The sequence below is a fragment of the Callithrix jacchus genome, chromosome 4 (assembly GCF_049354715.1).
Source record: "Callithrix jacchus isolate 240 chromosome 4, calJac240_pri, whole genome shotgun sequence".
In the NCBI taxonomy this organism is placed as follows: domain Eukaryota; kingdom Metazoa; phylum Chordata; class Mammalia; order Primates; family Cebidae; genus Callithrix; species Callithrix jacchus.
The window spans coordinates 130,039,040-130,065,329 of NC_133505.1; the positions used below are offsets into that span (position 1 = coordinate 130,039,040).

Here is a 26,290-nt window from a genome sequence, read left to right on the forward strand (position 1 = left end):
CAACAGGTGCATACCACCATGCCCAGCTAATCTTTAAAATTTTTTTGGTTGGGCATGGTGGCTCCCGGCCTGTAATCCCAACACTTTGGGAGGCTGAGTTGGGGGAATCACCTGAGGTCAGGAGTTTGAGATAGGTCTGACTAACGTGGTGAAACCCCATCTCTAATAAAAAATACAAAACTTAGCTATGAATGGTGGCATGCACCTGTAATCCCAGCTACTTGGGAGGCTAAGGTGGGATAATTGCTTGAACCCAAAAGGCAGAGGTTGCAGTGAGCAAGATCACTCTATTGCACTTCAACCTGAGTGTTGAGAACAAGACTCCATCTCAAAAAATATTTTTCTTTTTTGTAGAGATGGGGTGTCTCTCTATGTTGCCCAGGCTGGTCTCAAACTCCTGGTCTGAGGTGATCCTCCTGCCTCAGCTTCCCAAAGTACTGGGATGACAGGTATAAGCCACCACACCCAGCCTTAACGTTAAATTTTTGATATAAATAGATTGGAACTTGTAAGTGTTGAGAGATTCTCTTCATGTAGGGAACTCACCAGGCAGGCAGTGGTAAAATGAACCAATTGAAGTTATAACATTTTTTATGTAGTCACTAGATGGTTTATCAACAATACAAGGTTTTGACTATGATCTTCATTTTGAATGTAAGGACACTAAAGATAAGATAGAATTCAATTATTTGCTCAAGGCCTAATACTATAAAAGGATGGAGTTAAGAATTATCACTGTATTTCTGTCCAAAGCCTTGTCTTTCCACTGTATCACACTACCTTCCTGAAGGTTTATTTATAATTCTGCTATGTTACTATATGCAAATATCAATAGTAATTATTTTCACCAGTTAAGTTATAATTTTAGGGATTTTCCTCCTCATTTAAATTTCCTACTGAAAATGTAGAAGAAGGAAAAGAAGAAGAGGAGGAAATTATTTCACTAGAATAAATTACTGGGATTAATGACATTTTCTGGAGAACAAAGGTTCTTGTCTAGTTTTCTAGAGCCTAGATGTGTTACCTCTTGTTTTAGATATGATATGCCTCTTTGACAACACATGCATAAATTATGATTATATATAATTATATATTTTAGACTTTCACAAAATAGTTAAGAAAATAAAAATATAGCTGGCTTTAAGCAATCAGCTTCAATTATTCTAACATAAATGAGCTCCTTCCTTAACAATACTATATTCTTGGAAAGGTTTTCCCAAACATGCACATAGTTCTGTCAGTTTTTAAATCTGCAAAAGACATAGTACAAGCAATCAAGTTACTTATTCTTAGTTCAGATGTTAGTAAAAAAATATCTTTTATACTCTATGCAACATTTAAAGATACAAGAAAAGGCAGATATATTCCTTTAACTCAAAATCCTTCCCCATTGTGTTGAACATTAATTTCAAGGTTATTTGTTTCCATCAATAGTTATTTGGAATGGCTAAACCAAGTTCATGTATAAGGGAGAAAATTTAAAAGTTTTGGAAAACAAAGTATAAATATTTGAAATGTGATGATTTTAATATGAATTGTGTTCACTACTAAGAAAAGGATACTTCCATTGTCATGGGCCTTTTCTTCTAAGTTTACTAAGAATAAAATAAGATGATTCACTGCTTCAAGACATTATTAAAAATATTAGCATTCTTTATATATAAAGATATTAGCACTTATTTTACATTTCAGCTGACTTCATTTGCAATAGGCCATGCAGTGACTGAAAGTAAAATTAAGGCTTTAATGCCAGTTATTACCACCACTTTTTATTGGTTTTATTCTAGATCTACACATGCATTATGCAATTTTTAAAAAATGAAAATACAGTTAGGTACATAAAAAACCAACAATCTTAGAAACAAAGACTATTAAAACAGACATGTACAGAATTGCTGGGAATACCTGGTTTTAAATCCCCATGGACAAACATGTCAATCATATATCGACAGAATGCATACTGATCTGATAGAGTAGAAAGAAAGAGAGCAATGAAAAAATGTCATCAACACTTCATTTTGTACAGAGAAATGATTTAACAAAACAAGCAAAATAGCACAATTCTATCTTCGTTACTACAATATTTTCTGTGAAGGAATCATTTGTACTCATATGAAAATACAGAAGGAAAGAAAGAAAGACAGTAAGTGTAATGCTTCATTTCTCCCATACAAAAATAGCTTTAAAAATTGAAAAAGACTAGTTCAGGTTAATCTTATAATGGGGTTATGTTCCAAATAAAAACCTATTTTATCAAATAGTTGATTACAAGTCATCATAGTAAAGCAATTTTTTTTTTCCATTTGTCTTTTTATAAACTTTCAATAATGAAACAGAAGTTTTACAAGAGGGAAAATGTTTTCCAACTTGGAGTGTTTCATCAAAGACTCAGTCCTAGCCCTTCTGCTAATTGTCTCTATGCAGCTGCGGAATGTATTTTGCAAAAGACCAGCAGGAGGGCTAACCTCTTTGCAACCTGTTAGGTGGCCTCTGAGTAAAAATGCTCTTTAATTGGGAGAGTAAATCAAGAACAGACTAACAGAACCAAATGATATTGTTGTTAATCAATGGAGCAATCTTCTTATGATCATCTTATGACCTTGACTAGTTTATGGCCTATGGTAAAAGTAAACAAACAAACAAAAAACATAGCATGTGAACATCATTTTGGGCAGACTTAGTCTTCAGGAGTTGAGTTTTTTATATTCCCTCTAAATTAAAGATATCGCACCTAATGTTAAATCCTCACAGAACTTTAGACCCTCCTGAGATCAATCCAACTCGAAGCTCAATTGATGAATTTTTACCATATCTTCTTTAAAGCATACATATTACTAAATGATTTACATTTCAATATTCCTTAAATAGGCATTTTATTAATCCACCAAATCCAAAGGCAGCTTTTAGGACCAAGAGAGTTTATTGGATTTAAGCAATATGATACATTCTTAATTGCTCCAAATTATGCATTGTCAAACATATGAAATAACAGAGCTTGTTACCAAACAAACACAACTCTAAGGATTTTTGTAAACCTTTCTTTTTTAAGTATAACAGCATTTTTAGAGTAATCCATTTTATTATGAAATTCTGTCAGGTCTTTAAAAAATAAATATAATTATTGTAGAAGATATAAAAATATAATCTTTTTCATTAATACCTAAATCTGGGTAGGCCAAAACTCATAACGTTCCAAAAATGTACGTCTTTTAGTTGTTGAAATTGTAGCATATTTTCCCACAGGAGAGGTAGGGAATGGGAAGGAGGCTAGTCCTCAAATCAGTCCATGCATCAATTTGCCCTTTGATGTACTGGCAGTAATAGCTGGAGTTTCTGATCCCAGGACCTGGGAACCCTATGATTGGGAGAGACATAAGTTTAAGGTAGAGGGTATTTTCTTTCTCCTAGACACAAGACTGTTTTTCTGAGCAAGACTGTAGAACTGGCAATTTGATTCTAAGACAAAGCAAGATGAAAAAAGTACATTTCCCTTAAATGGAAAGTTTCAATTTGGACCAGTGTGGACTTTCTGAAACTGTATGTTACCTGTTCTGAAACTGTATGTAAGCAGTATGTTACCTTTATTTCAGTACTTTAAGTGACTGTACTCTTTTTAGATTTGTTCTCCCTATACTCTAGGAGTAGTTCTCACAGGGTAACTTGAACATGAGAGAGGGGAATTGTCAAAATACTGATTTTTGGGCTCCATCACCAAAAAAATTAAAATGGCATGGATCTGGACTCTAGAAATATGCCTTTTATACAAACTCCTTAGATGAGTCTAATTAGAATGCATTAATTACTGATCTAAAACCTTTCATTTGTTTTCCCACAATAATTACGCCTAGAGGCACTACAGACTCCCATAACAACAAATAAGGGTCTTTGTTGTTATATATGTTGGAAGTTTAGAATGCAGGGACTATTTGTAATATAACATTCCCTCCAAATGAAGTATTATCGGCCCCAAATTGTGATGGGATAGTTAAATACATAAAATGTTAAACAGTGCACTGAATTAATTAAATCTTCACACTTCAGAGGTTCTTCTTTAGCTGAATGCTGACAGTGTAATGAAACTTTTTAGCTTTTATGTTGAAATATTATCAAAGTACAGTCAGCCCTCCATTTTCCTGGGTTCCACATCTGAGTATTCAACAAACCACACGCCTAAAATCCCAGCACTTTGGGAGGCTGAGGCGGGAGGATCACTTGAGGTCAGGAGTTCGAGACCAGCCTAGCCAACATAGTGAAAACCCATCTCTACTAAAAATACAAAACTTAGTTGGGCATGGTGGCGGGCACCTATAATCTGAGGCTTGAATCCGGGAGGCAGAGGTTGCAGTGAGTTGAGATTGTGCCACTACACTCCAGCCTGGATGACAGAGTGAGACTCCATCTCATTCATATATATATATATATATATATATATATATATATAGGCACACATATTAATAATTACGGCTACCCTGGTTGTGACTGTACTGAACATATACAGACTTTTTTTTCCCTTGTCATTATTTCCTAAACAATACAGTATAAGTATTTACAAAGCATTTATTAAATACATTGCATTAGGGATATAAGTAATCTAGAGATGATTTAATTAATAAAAGAGGATGTGCATAGGTTATATGCAAATATTAATTAGTCCACTTAATAGAAAATACTTGAACATCTGTGGATTTTTGTATCTGCAGGGAATCCTGAAACCTATCCCCCACAGATACTGTGGGACAACTGTACTTTACTTATACTTCTTATGTTTCCTAGATCCAAAAATCATTCATTTAATTAATAAACCAATAGCCCAATGAGCTTCTAATCATAAATAGAAAATTTCTTATGAATTCACAGGATATTTATTAATCTAGAAAAGTATTTGCTACAACACCTAGAAGGTTTTTGTTATATGTAAATAGTGCTGTGATCTTGTTGTGCTACATAGCCTATAGCACCAATATAACATAGGAATATGAGAAAGATGTTTTCACTCCTAACAAAGCTGATAGGGATTCTCAAATATTTTAAATTAGGAGACCCATTTCCACCTGTCCTTGGCATTGACCTTAACAATATATAAGAATTCTAGGTAGGTATGGATTGGGAAGTTTCCAGTTTATCTGCTTAACCTATCTAAGAATACAGAAAAACCAAGCCTTCCTGATTTTGGAAGATTTGTTTTATAAAAATGTTTCTTTAAACCCAACTTAAATATTACAGCAGAAAACTTTTCATAAAGAAAATCTAAATTGTCCTGCCATTCTAACTTTCATAGTTCTGAGATAATAATTTATATAATGTTAAATTTGCTCATTTAAGTACTTTTTTTCCAAATGAACATTCTTCTTGGAATAACACATGCTGTTCATTTCTCTCCTTCATGATCCTCAGGGGCAGTGATGGATGTCATTCAAATGATGTCTAGCTGATGTTCCCTGTGGAGTGGTAACCAAGGAAAACTACATTCTGGGTTCAGAATGTCAACAAAATAACAATTTTTTTTTAAAGAAACCTCTAATGAGGATGAGATACATGTGGTCCAGGGCTCTATAACTGATTCACATTAGCTATATTTTCTCTGCCTGCCACAAATATTTAAATAGTTGTTCAAAAAATAAAGAAAGAATGAGTGAATCAACAAAGTGTGGCAGCTGGAAAATTTGTTTTTCCTTCTCCTGAGACCTCCCAGAGATCATCAGAAACTAGGGAGCAACATCTGATTATGCCAACTCTTCCTACTCTATAAACAGATTTAGATGGGTTTATAAAAACTAGATTTGTGTGTGTTTGTGTGTTTTGTGTGTGTTTATGGTAGGTGTATATATACATATATATCTTATCTCTAATGCTTTAAGCAGAAAGAGAGATGTAGTATTTCCTTATATAATACTGAGAGTAACTAAATTGAATATATTCACCTATATACTATGTAATTAAATAATTACTTGTAAGTATGTGCTCCATGTAAAAATCTGCTTCCAAGTGAGTAAAGAACCTATTTCTTTAAAAAGAAATATTTAGAAATCTACATTAACAGAATGCCTCAAGCATATTAGGTCTAACTTAAGCTATGTGAATAAGTATTCTCTTGGCCAAAGAGCTAACTCAACAATTACACTAAGTAATCAATATAAAAATTTTAAAACCAAAGCTTCCCAAATTAAAAAGAAAAAAAGACACTGTATCTTTATCTTGCTTAGTTAAAACCATAATGTAATTGATTTTCTTTAATTTAAAAAATGCTCTTAATTAAATCTTTGCTTAGTAAAAAACTAAAATGACATATAAACATGTCTGACCTGCCATAGAGGTTACTTTTGATTACTCTCCTAATGATACATTTATATATTTAATGGCAACTGTTCTCAACAGTGAGACATGCTTTAGCAATTGTAATTGTTTAGCTGATAAAATCACATTTGTGCTTTTGTTTTTAACTCTAAATGATATTTGAATGTCGTTTTAATAGATAAATAGCTCTTTGTGTAGAAATAAAAATAGTAGACCAAAAATGGGTATGGTAATAACAAAGCTGTCTTTAATAAATCTGATTACTGATAGAAATGAAATACATATTTGTGACTTGGAAAATAAACATTATTTTAAAGTGTTCTGGTGATGAGTCTTTATCAATAAAAGATGGCTCCCAAATCCCCAAAGATATGAAAAATGAACATCAAAAAATACATTAATGTTCCTAGTAGCTAGATAAGTATTTTAACATTTCCAAATACAACTGGCATCAATTTTTACCTTCTATATTTACGGTTAAAAATTAGAATATAGTTGGTAGGTTTTAACTGGTTTTGTGTGATTCTTTTTCTTTTTGAACAGCAATCTAAAGTGTAAAGGGTGTTAGGGTCTAAGTAATCATACCAGTGAATTCAAAGATTAATTCTGCTGGTTTTTATTATTATATTCAGTATATTTTATCTTTACTTCATCCTTTTTGTCTACCAAAATGTTTATTAATGACATAATTTTGATAGAAGTAATAATTAACTTTTAAATTTTTTATGGAAATATAATCACCTTGAAAACTGGAAAAAGTTTTAGAGCTCCTAAGTTTTTATGTCACTTATATATTAAAATATTAAATACATTACTATTATCTAAATTAAAAAGCTTGTGGATCACTAAATAAAGAAAAAATGTTTATTTCCTATTTAAAAATATATATTTTTAAATATGTATCTTTTATCATATAAATCAGATTTGACAAATATTACTCGTGAATCAAGGTTTACAAATACAAATTCAAGAGAAAAAATAAAAATACAAAGTGGATAAAATACAAGTGGCTTGCAAATTTCATCTCTTGTACCTTATAATGAGGAAAAATTACTTTCAGTTTTATCTTCAAATAGCTTGCTCTGTGACAAAATTGTAAGATTTCTTAAACTAAAATCTGATAGAAGCCAATTCTTTGATACAGTCCTTAGGTAACCTTAGTCAAAACTGCTATAAGGAAAGAAAATTTTGGTTTTGCAATGGCTCCAAGAAACATCAATTATAGGAATAGTCCCTACATATTAGACTTCATATTCTGTGAAGTTGTCCCAGGATTATATTGCAACCTGGAGTCAGGAATGGATTTAGGAAAGGAAAGAGTCAACAAGTGCCAGAGATGTGATGCAATAAGACCCTTAGTTGCCCTCCTAAAACTTCAGCTCTGTATATTCACATAGCACCCTTCCATAAAAAATTCAGGTTTATATTCCACCTCCATATAAGTGCTATATTTTTGCAAAGCAGGGTTGTAAGTTTGACATCACTCTTGCTGAAGAGTGGCACAATATGTCACATTCAGAGTTCTCTAACATTAGAAATTTAGTCAATGGAAACTGAAAAGAATCTTGAGAGCTGTCTTCTCTATAACATCTTGCCTATTAAATGAATTTAATAATTTGATTTATATTCTAAATGATGTGCTCTTGCCAATGCAACAGTAATGTATGGATAGTTCCCACAGTATTTATATGATGCGAACATGTACCCCTGAACAAATTCCTTAGGAACTGTTGTCATTTTGGGGGACCACTTTTCTCCAAAGAGTGTGATACATGCAATCTTTATTCCACCTCTTAATAGAAATTCCTTGTCTCAAAAATTCAACATTTATCTTTAATCTTTATGTGATTCCAGATGCTAACTCCAAACCCCTTTTAAAAATACTTCAAAATGTGCCTTTAGATATGTGAACACATCTGAGTATTTTTGTAAATAAATATTAACTCCCAATTTACTGTATTTCCTTTCTGATATATTTACTTTAATATCTTTTACCCCCATTTGAAGTCTGATTTTGGTCTTTTTCAGCTTTTAATTTCACCGCATGTGCTTCTTGCCCAATATTCTTTTAGAACCTCCAGCAGCCTCTTGGTCTGAATGTTTACCTTTCTGTTCATGCTTTGACACAGTTGCTTTCTCTTTGTCCTCCTTTTCTTTGGATTTTGATGGTGTTTTCTGTACTTCTTTTCCTTTTGCAGATGTTTGCTTCACTTTCTCCTGTTTTCCACCTTTCACTTCCTTTTTAATCTTTTCTTCACTCTTTTCTGCAGTCTTAGTTTTCTTCTCTTCTGTATGAAGTTAAGAGATGTTGAAATATTTTTGTTTATTTACAAACATGATGTTTTATCTGTACTAGGTTACTAAGAAACATTGGAAAAGAAAAAGGGAAGAAAGGAAAACAATAGAAAAATACTGTTCTTAAACACTTGTAACTATTATCAGGGTTTTATACAGTTTATGAAGTGCTATATTAGACAGACTACTAAAGTTTTGTGGCTCTTAATTTGAACATGAAAACACTGTTTTTTAAGCTGATAGGAACTTAGCAGGTCAACAAGGAGGTATATGTAATATGCAGGGGATGGATATACAGGCATGTTCAGTGAAAGACAAAGTCCATAGCAAAGAGCCCAGTGAAGTCCTCTCCTTTTGTAAGTATGCAATCATTTTGTTCCATAACTGAAAAATCTTAAGGGTCATTCAAGAAACTAAAATGCCAACAAAATACTTTTAAAGACAACAATTAGGAATTCAAATGTAAAATCATCTGCATTGGTGTTGACTAATGGAAATAAACCAATGAAATCTATTAGAGAAAAACTGAGAGAGCTATAGTCTCTAATGATTTGGCTTTGGAAAGACTGAAAGTACAGAAATTGAGATACTGGCTCCTGTTTATCTTAAGTCAGTGATAATTCTACTAGTTTTTAAAGCCCTTAAACATGTCCTTGGAAATCAAAAGGGGAATAAATAAAAAGATATAAAAATACATATATAAATTAGAATGTATGTTTTTTTTACATACACATATTCTTAATTTGATATTATCTGTATTTTGGAAGAGGGAACTGGGATGCAAATGAATTAGGTTGTGGATCATTCAAGCATCTTTTAGAAAGCAGTAACAATGCAGCAAATAATTTGTGGAAAATTGTTCATAATAGATGCTTCGTATTGGACGTTACTTATTGTATGTGACTACACATAACCACTATACACCACAGCAACTCTACTGCACTGTTAGAATCCTCTATGTCAATTGCTAATGTACTATGTGGCCTTTATTGTCACTCATGTTAAAGAATTTTATGAAAAAATGGTTTCTTGACTTTGGTACCCAAATGATAATTTCAGGCTAAGCCAAGATAATATTAGAAGGTCCCACTGAGAGAATGAAAATGATAATGCCAGGTGCTGGTTAGATTGCAAAACAAAAATTATCTGTGGTACCACACTTAATTGACTATGCCAGCACTTTCCAAAACACTGTTCCTCAAATACTTCAGATACTTTACAGGAAGATGTTGATGTCCTCATGACCAAATTCATTTGGAAACAATAAGCTAACCTGGTCCTTTAGCTTGGACTTTCTCAAGGCTAAAGTGTATTGAGAATTTTCAAGAAAGAGAATTATGATACACATATTATCCAATGTTATTTAATCATAAAATTCTCATACAAATATTACCAACTTACTCCATAAACTCTCTCTCTCTCTTTTTTTTTCTGAGATGGAGTTTTGCTTTGTCATCCTGGCTGGAGTGCAGTGGCACAATCTCAGCTCACTGCAACCTCCGCCTCCCAGTTTCAGGCGATTCTCCTGCCTCAGTCTCCCAAGTAACAACAATTACAGGCACCAAGCACCATGCCTGGTTACTTTTGTATTTTTAGTAGAGACAGGGTTTCACATATCCATAAATTTTCAACATCTTTGTGGCTTCTGTGACTACAATCAGGGGATTTTCTTCTTCCTATAAATCATTTTTAAATATCCTTTGCTGGTTTCTGTTCTTTCCTATGGTAAACTCATACATTTCCATGACTGGAGCCAGCAGCTTTCTTTGGTTGACTTTAAATTGACATCATTCCAGAATGCCACACTGTAATGTTTATTAGTGTTTCTCTGGGGAGAAAGTTTCAAAAGTTTCACTGCAATAGTCAATAGCACCTCAATCTCATACAGTTAATTATGTGTTCACCCCAAAAACATTTCTAGATAGTTTATGTTGACCTGGGCTCACAGATAGTTGCTGGAGCTCTAAAAAATCGGCATAATAAAAAATATCTTAATAAATTTCACGATAGCAAAATTAAAACCCTGAAATATCTGGCTTCCTCCTATCTGCCATCTTATGGCATCTTTCCAAAAGTTTCTGCCTCTACTGGACCGCTTTCTTTCACTTGAATATTTTATGTATTTTCCATTTGTCAACTATTGTCAGACTTCATTCTCTACATTTTCTATATTTTTCCCATTTTAAAATTTTTTTTTTCTTTTTTTGAGACCGAGTCTTGTTCTGTTGCCCAGGCTGGAGTGCAATCTCAGCTCACTGCAACCTCCTCCTCCCAGGTTCAAGCAATTTTCCTGCCTTAGCCTCCTGAGTAGCTAGAGTTACAGTCACATGCCACCATGCCTGGCTAATTTTTTTGTATTTTTAATAGAGATGGGGTTTCACCATGTTGGCCAGGCTGGTCTTGAACTCCTGACCTCAGGTGATCCACCTGCCTCAACCTCCCAAACTTCTGGTATTAAATTTCTTCATGGTCAATCACATGCAAAAAAGAAAAAATGGCTTTCCCATTTGAATTAATAATGTCTTCCTCAAAACTTCCATTTGTCTGAATTTTTATTAAAGTGTACTTTTTATTATCTATTATATACCTTGTATTACAGGTGGTTGTTGATCTGTCTTCCCTACCAGAGAGTGCTTGAGGGTAGGAATTCTATTATTTGTTTTTGTATCACCATAGTGTCTAGCACAATGCTTTTGTCAGAGAAAACACAAGGTAAATAAGTACTGGATTAGCAGTTTTGATGAAGGAGAGAGTAAACGTTCCACTGTACTTGTATCATGTGTATTATATAGTGATATAGAGACTGCATATGTAAATATGTGTTTAGAAATAAACTTGCTAAACCTGTTAATTTTGCCAACTGTTTTTTTGTTATTTATACTAATTTGTGTGAAATTTTTATATTTGCTTACTCTAAATGACAGCTATCCACTCCTTGTAAGTTACAGTTGATTTATCCTTAATGCTATGGAATTAAAGTTGTGTGAAATTCATATCTATTTTTAATGCCATAATTTATAAGTGGGCAATGATTATTTTCTAAGAGGCAGAACCACATATATAGCAAACTCATTATAATTGACTTTAAGTATAAAAATAATAAAATATTTTCTACCTATTTTAGACACTTCTCAATCACCTTCACCCTTGAAAGAGATACCTTTGCCTCATACTAGAAAAAAAAATTGGTGAGAACTAAATGATATGACTATAATAAAGAAAATGTCATGAAACCAAAGCAACGCCTAACTTCTATTTACTTTTAAATTGAGCAGATATTCTTCAATTTTGCGCCAAAATATTTTTCCCGATTTTTCCCTTAGATATTTTAAGTAATACACTTTATTAAGGAATTAAAGAACAAAAAGGATTGCCATGTTGTATTCACATCACCCCGTTATTTAAGAAGGCATTTTATTCATGACTTTTGTCAAATGGAAAACAAAATATTCTAATCAAAAAATGACATCAGCATATTTGATTCAATTTCGGCCCTAACATGATCCTTTAAGCTACTGAATCAGATTCAGAATGTCTAATGCCAAAGTATTAAATAGAACAGTATCCCTCAGTAAAAATACTAACATACTATACGTTTTTGGAGTTAGAAAATAACAAATTTTATCTTTCATTTCATGAAGAACTACAAACTGCCTTATTTCTCTCTGCTTCAGTTTCTTTGCATTAAAAAAAGAATCACCACTGTATCTGCTTCTTCCTCTATGGAAGCTGTGGAGATAAGTAACACTGAGCAAAAGAATTTTGAATTCTGCAAAATAAGTATGTAAACATTGTTAATATTAAATCTGCATAATCTACATGTCTAGAGCTCTTGGAGTTTCCCTAGAACTTACCCAGAGTTCAAGGTACAGCAGGGAATACTATATCATTATTATTTTACATACGAAAAATCGAAGTATCGAAAAGCCATTTATCAAAAATGGTACAACTAAATGAGTTCGGAGTAGAAAGAGCAGAATCAGAATGCCTAACCCACTCTCTAATCGCAGTAAGTTGCATGGTTATTAATATTAATCTAAAAAGACGATACAAAAAAATGTTTTTCAAGACATGAGGGCAGATATACACATACACAAACCAAGTAAAAGTGATGTCTTCCTCAAAGTGACCAAGGCAGCAATAACCTCTCCCACTTTATCAAACACACAGACATCTGAAGGTCTGAAGGTTACACTGACTTCCACATCAATTAGCCTGACCCAAATTTGGCTCACCGCACCCAACTTCTCTATTCATTATTGTCTTCTTCTTCCCTGTCTCTGCTACTTTTAATGAACTACATAAATAGGTTAGCTTTCTCCATGACTATCGGGTCCTATACCTGTATTAAGGTAGGCATTAAAGGTCTACTCTTCCCCAGGAGGAATCCCTGAAATGTTCTAACCAATGGCTGCCTTTTGGCAAGCAGTACTTGCAACAGAGCAAGAAACATGCTGCATTCTACGCAAGTGCCTCTGGAAATCACAGCTCTTCAAAGGGCTGTTCTATTTTAATGGGTCACATCTTTCAAAGGTACTTCATAATTTTTTCTACTGTTAATGTCACATAGAAGACTTATGCCTTTTTTTATCTTATTTTGTTTTACCAGAAATCACCTATTATATAAAGAACACTTTCTATTAATTTCTTATAACACAATACATACACATATAAAGTAAAAATACAAATATATATTGTATACAAACATGTATACACACATATACATATACATGTAAACAGACACATATATACATATGCATACATATATGTATGCTCGTGTGTGAATGTCTATGTGTGTGTGTGTATGTGTAATAATGATGTAAATATGTAAATGGAAAGTCTTTATGGAAAGCTGACTCAAGATGGCCCCCAATGATTTCCAACTTGTGGCATTCATATCCTTTTCCAATCATCTTCCCTTAAATATGGGTTGGCCTAGGAATTTGCTGCTAACTCACAGTATATGGCAAAGGTGATTGAATATGACTTCAATGATTAGTTTAGATAAGATTATAATTTCAGTCTTCTTGACTGTTTCTCTCCCATTAGGTTTAATGAAGCCAGCTGTCATGTTCATGAGACTCATGTTTCAAAGAACTGAAGATGTACCCCGGCCAATAGCCAGCCAAGAACTGATTGGCTAAGAGTCCTTGAGGAAGTGAATCTCACCAACAACCATATAGTGAACTTGAAAATGATTCTTCCTCAGTTGAACCCTCAGATGAGACTGAAGTCCTAATTAACAGTTTGTTTCGCCTTGTGAGATTGTGAAACAGAGGCCTAAGCTAAGCCATGCCCAGATTCTTGATCCACAGAAACTGTGTGATAATAAATGTGCATTGATTTAAGCCTCAAATTTCATGGTAATGCTTTACAAAGCAATAAATAACTAATACAGTATTTAGCAAATTTTTTGAAAAATAAAGTGATGCTTGAAGACCTGCATTTAATTATTTTTATAAAGAAAACTCAATTTATACTCACTTCATCTGGATTTTTGTCTTAACCCAATCACATACTAGTTTTGTGACCTGGCAAAAAAATTTTTCTCTTTCTCTAGAGGTCATTTTATTCATATGTTAAAGTAGGTAATTAATTTATGTGATCTTAAAAATGTCTACTAGATTTCATACAGCTATCAAATATGATTTCATATATACATAATGAAATAAATTAAATATATATACCAAATTTATTTCATTTGCATTTATGAAACAGGGGAAACAAAATAAAATTACATTTATTTATTTTAATTTAATCTTGAAAATAAGTTCATGTTACCTTCTAAAGATGTTTCAATTTATAGTTTATACTAGCTTTAATGAAACGTTTGGTTATCTAATGGAAAATTCATTAAAACTATATCTGCTTCAACTATCTCATTATTTTACATTTAGTATGCAATCAAACCAAATCTTAAACGTAACTTCTAATTTTTACATAAATGGGTAGTTTCTTAAAAATACTGAATTGAGGCTTCTGATGACATAAAACGTATATTTTAAAAGATAAGCAATTTAAATATAGGGAATAAGATTAAATTATTGGATAAAATCAATTTTTTTCTAGTAATGACCAGATACATTTAATACAGAAAAACTGTGTTATTCAATATGCCAAATTATACAATATTAAAGTGATATACTAATAAATATATTTGGGATATTATTAAGGTACTCTCAGTTCTCAAACTTTTAAAATATTGACGAAGATTTATGCATGACCTTTTTTTTTTTTTAGACAGAGTCTCTCTCTGTTGCCAAGGCTACAGTGCAGTGGCAAGATCTTGGCTCACTGCAACTTCCACCTCCAGGGTTCAAGGGATTCTCCTGCCTCAGCCTCCCAAGTAGCTGGGATTACAAATGTGTGCTGCCACACCTGGCTAATTTTTGAATTTTTAGAAGTGACAGGGTTTCATTATGTTGGCCAGGCTGGTTTTGAACTCCTGATCTCCAGTGATTCACCTGCCTCAGCCTCACAAAGTGCTAGGATTACAAGTGTGAGCCACCATGCCCAGCCAACCCTTTCTTTTTGATACAAGAAAATCATTTACTATGCAGAAGTTGTCCATTTGACTATTTTTGCTTTGATTGTCTGTGCTTTTGAGGTCTTACTCAAGAAATCTTTGCAAATACCAATGTTCTGAAGCATTTCCCCAATGTTTTTTTCAAGAAGTTTCATGTCCTACATTTAAGTCTTTAATTCATTTTGAATTAATTTTTTTTTTTTTTTTTTTTTTTTTTTTGAGACGGAGTTTCGCTCTGGTTACCCAGGCTGGAGTGCAATGGCGCAATGTCGGCTCACTGCAACTTCCGCCTCCTGGGTTCAGGCAATTCTCCTGCCTCAGCCTCCTGAGTAACTGGGATTACACGCACGCACCACCATGCCCAGCTAAGTTTTTGTATTTTTAGTAGAGACGGGGTTTCACCATGTTGACCAGGATGGTCTCGATCTCTTGACCTCGTGACCCACCCGCCTCGGCCTCCCAAAGTGCTGGGATTACAGGCATGAGCCACTGCGCCCAGCTTGAATTAATTTTTTATATGGTGAAAGATAGGGTTCTACTTTCATTCTTCTGCATATCCAGTTCTCCTATTACAATTTATTGAGGAAACTGTCCTTTCCTCAATATATGTTCTTGGTGCTAAGTAACAAAATAAAATGACTATAGTTAACAATAATTTATTGTATATTTCAAAATAACTAGAGAGTGAATACAGAATGCTCCCAATGCAAAGTAATAGTGAACGTTTGAGGTGATGAATCTCCCTACTTTTAAAGACTCATGGTATTATATTGAGCCCACCTGGATAATCCAGGGGAACCTCCCACTTTTAGATCAATCTTCACTACTTCTGCAAAAATATTTTTTTGCCATGTAATGTAACATAACCACAGGGATGACATCAAGTGGTGAATGAGGGTTATGGGGCTCAAAATACTATCTACCACATATGGTGAAGCTCTTCATTTTCCTCTCACATTTTGAGATTCTCTGTTATTATAAGTATTCAGTTTAATTATTCTTTTAGATATTATATTTTAATGTAAGACCAAATTAACTTTTTAATGTAAATAAAATAATAAAAGTTTACAAATATCCAACTATCCATTACCCAAAAATTAATCTTTCAAAATATTCAGTTATGGAAATAATAAATTGCAAAGTTACCTTTTGCCACTGTCTTTGTTTCTGGTTTTTCTTTTTTCTCAATTTTTTCCTTGTGAGTTGCTTAAACAGAAAATTTTACATTAGTACATATTTTAATAGATTTCAAAACCAAGCTTTCTTTTGATCTCAATTTCATAAGCATTAAAATCTAATATGTAATATTTTGAAAATTCATCACAATAAGTCTAATTCATAAATAAAGAGATACCAATGTAATAACAGCTGTACAGAATTCAATGTAAAGGTATAGGCATTAAGACTTAGAAAGCACTTTGAAAATCAGTTCCACTCTTTTTCAAGTTATTATTTCAAATAAATAAAATTTTCAGGGAAGACAAACTGAGAGTGAAAACTTTTTATAAGAATTTGTCAATAAATATCATTATGTTTATTTTTAAATTTCAAATATATTAAATTGTGTGGTTTGGTAGTTTTCCAAATCATCATACGTTTTTCAATATTTACATACTATTTTTTCAAGAATAACAATGGTAATTAAACTACGAAAATTAAATAGTAAAATATGAGATTTAATTGAGTGGTTGATAAAGTCTGGATATTGAATTACTAGAGGAAAAATTAGTTCCACATCTTTTCATTTCTACAACTATGTAACAAGAATAGTAATAACATACATCAGCTTTACTTGCATCATTAAAAATGCTTAAAATATGTATTCAAAAATCTATTCTTTTTAAATACAGTTGATGAACAGTGTCCTTCAGAATCTTGGAGAGATAATTTAAGCCTCAGAAAGCCTAATGTTCAGTTGAAGACCAAGTGTCTTTGATAGATGCAGAGCTGCTGAGAGAGCAGGTGCCTCCTCCTCCAGAGTTTCAGCCTCTCCACCACTCACACCTGCCCACAGCCACCTCCACTACCACTTGGGATTATGGGTAATAGCTGAGACAATGTTAACAGAAGGAGCATTATACTAGGCTAAGCAGGGCACTAGGCACACAAGGTCACAGGACTATGTTATAATAACATATCTCCTAAAATAGCAACATCCTTTAATTGGCATACAGTAAATAAAAGAGCACTTATAATGCAGCATTTTATTTCTGCTTTTCAATTTGAATACATTTTTTTGCAGCACTTATAATTTAAAAGCAAAAAAAATCCCAAATTTTTTTTTTAACAGAAAACATTCAGCTACTGTGAAGTTTGAAAAAAAATCACAAGAAATAGCAGATTATTTCATTGAGTCAGAATATGCAGAATCTGATGCTAATAAGTTTCCTTAACACAGTAGCAGACAGGAAATGGTCACCTATTTCTAGAACAGAGAAAGGAGATGGCTGTATTAAAATTCATGGAAATTGACACAAAGTAAACATGAAGAAAAATTACAACTATTTAATTAAAATTTTCTTTTTTTTCCCATAGGTTATTAGGGTACAGGTGATTTTGGTTACATGAGTAAGTTTTTTGATGGTAATTTGTGAGATTTTGATATTTTCAAGTGTAAATATACCATAAATAATATATAAACATGTTTCAACTGATCTGATTCCTAAGTGTCATAACACAGTCTATCTAAATGGAATGTTTAACAAAACAAAAATGTTCAACAGATTATGCATACTCTGGATGCCTAAATCAGCTGAAGTCTAGCCCAGCTATCCGAGACACAATCAACTCTAAAACAATAGCAAAAGTTAAGTTACAATCTTACTTCACATCGTACATTGAAGTGGATTTTTGAGGAATTAAAGTTAAATTTAAAATATAAAACAATCTTTTTTGACTGGGCGGTAGGGTTCACACCCATAATCCCAGCACTTTGGGAGGCTGAGGTGAGCAGATCACTTGAGGTCAGGAGTTTGAGACCAGCCTAGCCAACATGGCAAAACCCCATCTCTACTGAAAATACAAAAATTAGCCAGGTGTGGTGGCGTATGTTTGTAGTTCTAGCTACTAGGGATGCTGAGCCATGAGGAACCTTGAACACCGGAGGCAGTAGTTGCAGTGAGCCGAGGTTGCACCACTGCACTCCAGCCTGGGTGGCAGAGTGAGGCTCTGTCTCAAAAACGACAACAACAACAACAAAATACAAACACACACACACACAAAAAATCTGTTTTAATCTTGAGGAAAGTAGTAGTGGCTATTGAATTGATTCTTGAATGAGAATTCAAAGCCAGAAACACCACAAGATAATATCAACATATATAACCACCTAAAAATTCAAGAATCTAAACATGTATGAACTCACACATGTCCATTCACATGGACAGAAAGCATAATATTAACTGTGAAATAAACTCGGAAAAATATTTGAAAAGAAGTTATAGGCTAAGGGGTACACATACCCAAAACACACACGCGCGTGCACACACACACACATCATTAGGAGAAATGGACAATGAGTGTGAACAGTTACACACAAAGATATATACATCACTAAAATCCATATTTGAATCTTTCCACTTATAAATAGTAAGCAGTTAATACTTTGCAGGGACATCGATGAAGCTGGAAGCCATCATTCTCAGCAAACTAACACAGGAACAGAAAACCAAACGCTGCATGTTCTCACTCATAAGTGGGAGTTGAACATTGAGAACACATAGACAGGAGGAGCATCACATACCAGGGCTTGTCAGGGGGTTAGGAGCAAGGGGAGAGAGAGAATTAGGACAAATACCTAATGTATGCAGGGCTTAAAACTACATGATGCGTTGATAGTTGCAGCAAACCACCTGGCACATGTATAGCTATGTAACAAACCTGCACGTGTATCCCATAACTAAAAGTAAAATTTAAGAAAAACTAAGAAAACATGACACATTCAAAGGAACAGAATAACAATCCAGTAACAGGCCTCTAGAAAAGGGAAATCTATGAAATGCCTGTTCAAAATAATAATCTTAAGAAAACTCAGAGAGAAAAAAGAGTACAAATAAACAATACAAAGGAAGGAGAAAAATAATCCATGATATGAATGAGAAATTCTGTAAAGAGATAAATATCATAAGAAAGACCCAAACAGAAATCCTAGAACTGAGGAATTTAATGAATAAAATAAAAAATAAAATTATCTGTGACAATAAACCAGATTATCGGGAAAAAATACAGTGGAAGAATGTACTCTCATTTAAACACCATGAAGCTTTTTAAAGAGAATGAGGAAAACAGTGATATGAAAAGATTTCTAGAATGTATTATTAAATTGTAGAAGTTGGATTACAGGATATACTAGATTTTATGTAAAAGTAGGGAGGAAATGGCATATATTATCTGGAAAACACATAATACAGCTCTGGGAGTATGCATGTAAAATTCCCATGAGTGATTTACTGTGAGTATGTGGGTTTGGCATGAAGTGGGAACCAGGAAGCTGGGAGCAAGGTAAGAGGAAGGTTTTCACAAAGTATCTTTATGTGTTAAGCAATTAGATCTTATTATCTATTCTATATAAATAAATAAAAATTAGAATTTAAAGCAGCCTAACAGATAATCAGAATATGCAAGCTACAATAATGAGATCTACTTTCTTACCTATCAAACTGCCAAGTATTTCTAATATAACATCCTCTAATATCCTCATTGCTGGCTAAGGCAGTCTCAAAACTTCCAGAAGAAAAATTGACATAATATTTCTGGTAAGTAAAGTGCTAACTGAGTTCAACAATCTTAAGTATTTTATTTCTCTCAATCCAGAAAGTCCTTTTTTTAGATTCTATTCTGAGAAAATAATCCTAATCTAATTTGTGAAAACGTGTGGTCATCTAAAATCTGAATGTAATGAGCAGGAAGTCAGGGGGAAAGGACTCAGTAATAAGAATAATAAGATAAAATATAAGATAATAACAGTAACAAGAATAACTTCATACCTTTCTTTTCAGGTTTTTCTTTTTCTCTTACTTTTTCTTTTTCTTTGTGTGTAACTGAAAAGAAACAAATAAATACTTTTCATTTAAATAACAGGAATAAATGAGGAGATGATTGGCAGTTTTTGATGTCAAAAACTTATTTGCTACTTTTAGAAATCTTCCTTGAGCTAGATTGAGATTTTATATAGACGTTTAAACTTCAAGATAATTATAGATTTATTTCTTAGTCCTATTTTTATTTCATATAGAAGCACAAACTAGTTAGTGCCCAAACCAAGTCTGATTGCAAAGATAAGAATACCCGTCAGCTTTTCCAAATCTTTAATTTAAAGAATTGAACATTTTTAAAAAAATTATCATACTACATGCCAAAGGAGCCTGGCTTTGATATTGGATGAATGCCAGAAATATGAGGACAAAAATACAGAGATAACAATTTTCTGATCTTGAAGCGAAGAACAATCAACCTGAATAGTATGTGTTAATCTTCTACAGAAACATTCCACACTAAAAGTTTTTAAAAACATATTGGAATAAGACTAGAAAATACCAGATCTTTTCCACAAAAATAAAATTTAATTTAGTATGAGCAGTAACGCCATCAATTATTACAACAGGGCTAAAATTTAAGTCATAATCTTACCCCATGCCTTAGTCATAATTCTGATTCATCATCCATGCTAGAAACATGAGACTCATCCCAATTTGTCTTTCTCTTTTATTTTTCCTTTTCATTCATTTACCAAGTTCTTTCATTGGTGCTTTTTAAATATTTCTCTTACTCGTTTTCTTTTATCCAATATTATTCTCCCTATAATTTTTTTAAACAAGAATGTAGGAAGAACACCGGCTATGTGCTAAAGACTCTGCTAAACAAGATAGAGTTCATTCCTGTCTCCATGATGTCAAGAAGCTAATGGCTAGTGGATGCTAAGCAAATAATTACAAAGGTAGGTAACTGCAGGGAGTCAAATTGCTGTGAAGAAAATATGCAGGGTGGAATGTTGATGTATAAAATGACCTAATCTAACCTGTTTGTTTGGGAAAGGCCCTTGGCAGAAATGACATTTAAGAGTGTGAGAAATGAGAAGAAATTAGCCTAGTAAGAGACTAGGAGGGCAAAGGGGAAGAGACCAAGTAACAATTCAGAAGTTGAAGCAGGATGTCTCTCTTTCGCATATTATTATACCTATCATAATATTACAATATCCTGACTTCTCTTTTGAATGTTTAGATTTTACCTTTTTATGTTTCATCGTAAGCTTTCTAACATGAAAATCTGATATCATTCACTCCTCTGTTGCAAATATTAGCACCTCCTCATTACTTAAGATGAAATCTGTCACATAGTAGGTGCTATATCAAATATAAAAATACTTTACTGCTCCAGTGATCTGACATTTGCTTACTAACCCCATGTTTACCAACCCAATGTCATCTACAAAGAATTTCTCCTTGAACTTTACATTCTCATTATAACTAAATGCCAGTAGCTCCACAAGCACACCACATGCCTTCATGATGCTTTGTGTCTCTGCCTGTATCGTCTTCCAACTAGAATTACCGCACCCACGTTTATTCATTTTCCTTTCACTATTCCATGCACCCCTTCATCTTGGTTCAAATGCCTCCTTCTCTGTAGTGTTTTCTTTGATCTCTACTTATTCCATACACCAATTTCACCGTGTACATAATTCTATTTTAGCAATTTAATAATAATCTTGATATTGTTAATCTCTGACTACACAGCAAAGGAAATCCTTAGGTGCTACACCATATTTATTTTATTTATTTTTTTTTTACATTTCCAGGTCATCACATGGTCCCATTCACATAGTAGACTTTTTGTAATAGTTTTGAATAAGTGAAATTCTGAAATATTCTAAGAGCTAGTTTTATCGTCTAGTTAAATTTTGTTTATGGATGATGTGGTACAGCTATAGTAGGCACTGCTTGTTTCCAATTATGTGAAAATTTTGACAATTCATTAAAGTTTCTCATATAATTAAAACCTACTGAGAAAAAGGAGGAAAAAACTCACCTTAGAACATTGAGATGTTGTTTTTTTCCATATATAATTGTTCTTTTAGTTGTTTCTGAGCTCCTAAATTCAATGTAAATACCTCACAAAATAGGGTGAGGAAATCACTATTCATATGGACCACAAATGGTTTATTTTGGTTCAGTTGAATCCCTATTAATTAAGCAAAAAACCAAAAGAAAAACTTGGCAAAAGCAATGCATCTTTTAAAGTTTCTCTGGGGGGAACCAAGTTTGTGTGAGATAAGCTGTGCTTTCAGAGTCCTGATTGGAAAGACCCCCCAGGGGAACACCCAATCTGAGTCTCTGCCTCTGTAAGGAATGAGAACTCACTCACCTTGGACAGCTGGTTGTCCATTCCACTAAAGGATTTTCAGATTGACGTGTGCACAGGCATAAACGGGAGAATTAACACAAAATCAAAGAGTGAAGGGATTGAATTTGGACTCAAATTAGCATATTAATGCCTCATTCCTGTTACCCTAGGGAGAAATCTAGTTCTTCCTAGTTAAAGTGTTGATTTACAGACCCTGTAAGGTAGACTAGCATTTTATCATCCCCCTCAGAAATGGCATCACACTTCTTAGTGAAGCAGCTGGACCCTTGGGCCCTAGGGAGCTGTTCATAATGGCAGACAGCCACTGAAGCTTCTTGGACAGAAACTTCAAATTTTGTCAAGACTGTGCTCAAATACCAAGTTTTGAAACGACTTTCAACACAGCAAGGCAACTATCAGCAACTGCCTCGGTAATCACTCTAAAATAAAAATGACCAGATAGAACAGCTGCATTTGCTTGTGCATCTCTTTGCTTGGAGCCCACGACCAGGAGTTTTCATAGGGAAGAAGAGTACCTCCTTGTTACCAGCCCTGTTTGACAAGTTATATCTTAGCCAGGACAGTTTTTAGCTCAGGACAGAATAAGCTTCTTGCACCTGCTAGAGTTTAATTTGTTTGTCATCCTATTTACAAGAAGTGAAAGTCCCTTCAGTATGCTGATAATTAAAAACAAATGGAATCCACCAGTTGGAATGACCCTGATGTCTGGTATCTGAATTGGCATGGTCCGGCTGTTTCTGGCCTTGCCCAGACTCTGACCTTTCCCTGCCCAGAACATTCAGCTCAACTGGACCCAAGCACATCTCTCACCCTCCCATCTGGCCCCTTTCCAGCCCTCCCAAGCTGTGCTCTGTGCTTTTGTTTTTGATCCTGGCAGCCGCCAGGCAGACTATGTCTTTTTCTCAAATATATCAGAGCTTATAATGTGACTGTGTGTGTGTGTATGTTTTATACAGGGAAAAGCAATTTATTAAGGCCAAATAATGGGAATCAGGTTGTCAGAGTTCTTTATTTGATCATCCTATTCTTATTTTGAAAATCAGAAATTGTAATGCCAAAATTTTTAAGGTGAAGTGCTGATTCATATAGGCTAATACATTCTTCAATTGATGGTTAACAAATAAATTTAACCAAAACTCTAAAACATACTTAGCTTTAGACTACTGCATAGGACTAATCTTGAGTACCCAACCAAAAAAATCAGATGGATAAGCAGGTAAGCATTACACCTTTTCATGACTAAAAAAAAAATTTGAGGAGCATCATTACCTGTAATAAATTTTACTGTTTTTTCTTTTAACCAATTCCTCTCATTGTCATATTTCTTATGCTTTTTTGGAGCGGGGGTAGGTATTAGAACTAACATAGTCCATAGGCCTTAAGTAGGTGAACATTTCCAAAAGCTTCATAAAATTCATATATATTTATGTTTTAATTTGTATTTTTTTTAATGAAAGAGCATGATACACATTCATCTTCCCTTAAAAAATTTATGTTTCAGCCGCCATTAAGAAAAAAAAGCCAGATCTCTTGGTTAACGTGTATGTCTCTGTGTGTATGTTTGTGTGTGTGTGTGTTTTTGTGTTTTTAGTTTTGGTAATTAATTTGTAGAAATTCAGTTTCGTGGCAAGCCAAAATGATCTCTATGCTTTTTAAGAGACAATCATGAACCTAATAGAAATGCAATATTGAGTTAAAAAGCTTCTTAAATATTATATTATTCATTTTTCCTAAAGGAAGAATTTATAATTTTAACTTTAATACAAGGGCACAATTTCAGAGCTGATAGGAATATAAGAGGTAACCCTACCCTGAACTCCTTTGTCCATGGAAAAGAACACACATGCTAATAAGAGATCATGACAGACCAGGAAGAGAATGTAGTTATCTAATTGCTAAACCAGTATTCTTTCTTCAAAACTATGGTGCCAGGTCTGTCCCAGGTTCTGTGCAGACTGTAAACTTGTTCTTATGAGCCAAAATGTGCTGACGGAATTCTCCAAGCACATTATCTACCTTTCAGTAGTGTACAGACTAGTTTTACATAATAAAAGCACTTTTATTTACCTATTACAGTGAAGATTTGGCAAATTACCCAAAGATGTAAAGCTAATATGCTACTTATGTGTTAAATCACAAAATAGATTTTATAATTTCAAGTTCAGTTTAATTGTATGAACAATTTCCTCTTCTCCTGGGGCTACACAGCTGTAGTGAGAACTATAATCATTTTCTCATAAGTGGACATTCACTATGGACACTGTGACACATAGTTTTATGCACACTCTTCTGGTTTCCTTATCCAGGTTTATCTTTCATCATTGCAGAGAGGGAAAAAAATATATATTTTGTACTTTAAGGAGTTAATTAAGTATAGCTGAGAGGAGACAAAAGTAAAAGTTTAAGCGGTACGAGATGAGTAAAAGGATTTGTGGACGTTAAGAGCACATTTATAAAGGGCTTCAGGGGGCCAGGCGTAGTGGCTCACGCCTATAATCCCAGCACTTTGGGAGGCCGAGGCGGGTGGATCATGAGGTCAAGAGATTGAGACCATCCTGGTCAACAAAGTGAAACCTGGTCTCTACTAAAAATACAAAAATTAGCTGGGCATGGTGACACACGCCTGTAGTCCCAGCTATTCAGGAGGCTGAGGTAGGAGAATTGCTTGAACTCAGGAGGCAGAGGTTGCGGTGAGCCGAGATCGCACTAGTGCACTCCAGCTTGGTAACAAGAGCGAAACTCCACCTCAAAATAAATAAATAAATAAAAGTAAAGGGCTTCAGGATATGTAAATACATTTTAATGGTCTGCTCTCTGACTTTTGAGCCTCACCATCAGCTAAATCCCTTGTCGGCCTATGATTCCAATCCTGCAATTGTTTCCCCCAAATTGAAGGAGTTCTAGGCAAATCAGTGTTATCATTCTGAATTATCCTTTTAAAAAAACATCCCTCTGATATGTTTGTGTGTGCCTGTGATATTGTTATGGGTTGAAGTCATTACCCTCAGACCCAAAGAATGTGACTTTATTTGGAAATAAGGTTTTTACAGAGACAATCCAAGTTTAAGTCATGAGGCTAGTCCCTAATCCAATAGGGCTGATGTCCTTATGAAAAGGGAAATTTGCACACAGAAAAGGATATGCACAGAGGGAATGCACAGCCTGTGAAAAGACAAAGACACAGGGAGAGCATCACTTGAAGATGAAGGCGGGAATTAGAGAACTTCACCTACAAGGCACCAAAGCTTGCCTGCACACCTTCAGAGGCCAGGAGAGAAGCATGGAACAGATTCTTCATCATAACCCTCAGAACTCATCCTGTGGAAAACTTGACTTTGGACATCTAGCCTCAATAAGGTAATATTAAGGCTAATATTAATATTAATACTAAAAATTAGACTTCTGTTGAGTTCCCACCTGGTTCCCTGAGGTCTAACCTCAGATTAGCTTTTGTGTCTTCCCTGTTAAGTTTCAGAGTCCACAATTGAACCACAAGCCAGTAATTCCTCTGAGATCCTTTCAGCAAGCTGCAGTCAGACTTTACTCAGCAACTGAGGTTGCCAAACCCCAAACTGCATCTCTCCTTTAGGACATTTCTGAAGTATTTACTACACAGTGGTATAAGTGTGTTTTTACTTTTGCAAATCCATCATTAACTGGATCTTATTTATCATGGAATTTTTAGTGCCCAATATGGTGTTTGGCACAAAGTAGTTACCATAAATAAATTAATGTGTATTATCATAGTGACTGCGGCCACTTTTTCTATTTACATTACCTGCCTGCCAGAATACACTGTATTCCTGCTGTCTA

The 26,290-nt window shown here is 33.9% G+C and overlaps 1 protein-coding gene and 1 long non-coding RNA gene across 51 annotated transcripts in view; one reads left to right on the forward strand and one right to left on the reverse strand.

Annotated features, from left to right (window-relative positions):
* Positions 1 to 14,463, forward strand: part of LOC128931815 (uncharacterized) — a 67,661-nt gene extending 53,198 nt beyond the window's left edge. Inside the window, exon 2 of the long non-coding RNA XR_008480815.2 lies at positions 13,639 to 14,463. This is a non-coding gene — a long non-coding RNA (uncharacterized LOC128931815). The remainder of the gene's footprint in view (positions 1 to 13,638) is intronic.
* Positions 1 to 26,290, reverse strand: part of TRDN (triadin) — a 415,209-nt gene that overhangs the window by 268,674 nt on the left and 120,245 nt on the right. For 43 of the 50 annotated variants that reach the window (XM_078370024.1, XM_054254383.2, XM_054254382.2 and 40 more), the window contains exons 6-9: positions 20,101 to 20,154; positions 16,262 to 16,321; positions 8,400 to 8,582; positions 1,906 to 1,965 (exon numbers count right to left, since the gene is read on the reverse strand). In XM_078370024.1, coding sequence (XP_078226150.1) covers positions 1,906 to 1,965; positions 8,400 to 8,582; positions 16,262 to 16,321; positions 20,101 to 20,154 — 357 coding nt within the window. The remainder of the gene's footprint in view (positions 1 to 1,905; positions 1,966 to 8,399; positions 8,583 to 16,261; positions 16,322 to 20,100; positions 20,155 to 26,290) is intronic. The other 7 variants (XM_078370051.1, XM_078370045.1, XM_078370044.1 and 4 more) reach the window with 1 other exon arrangement.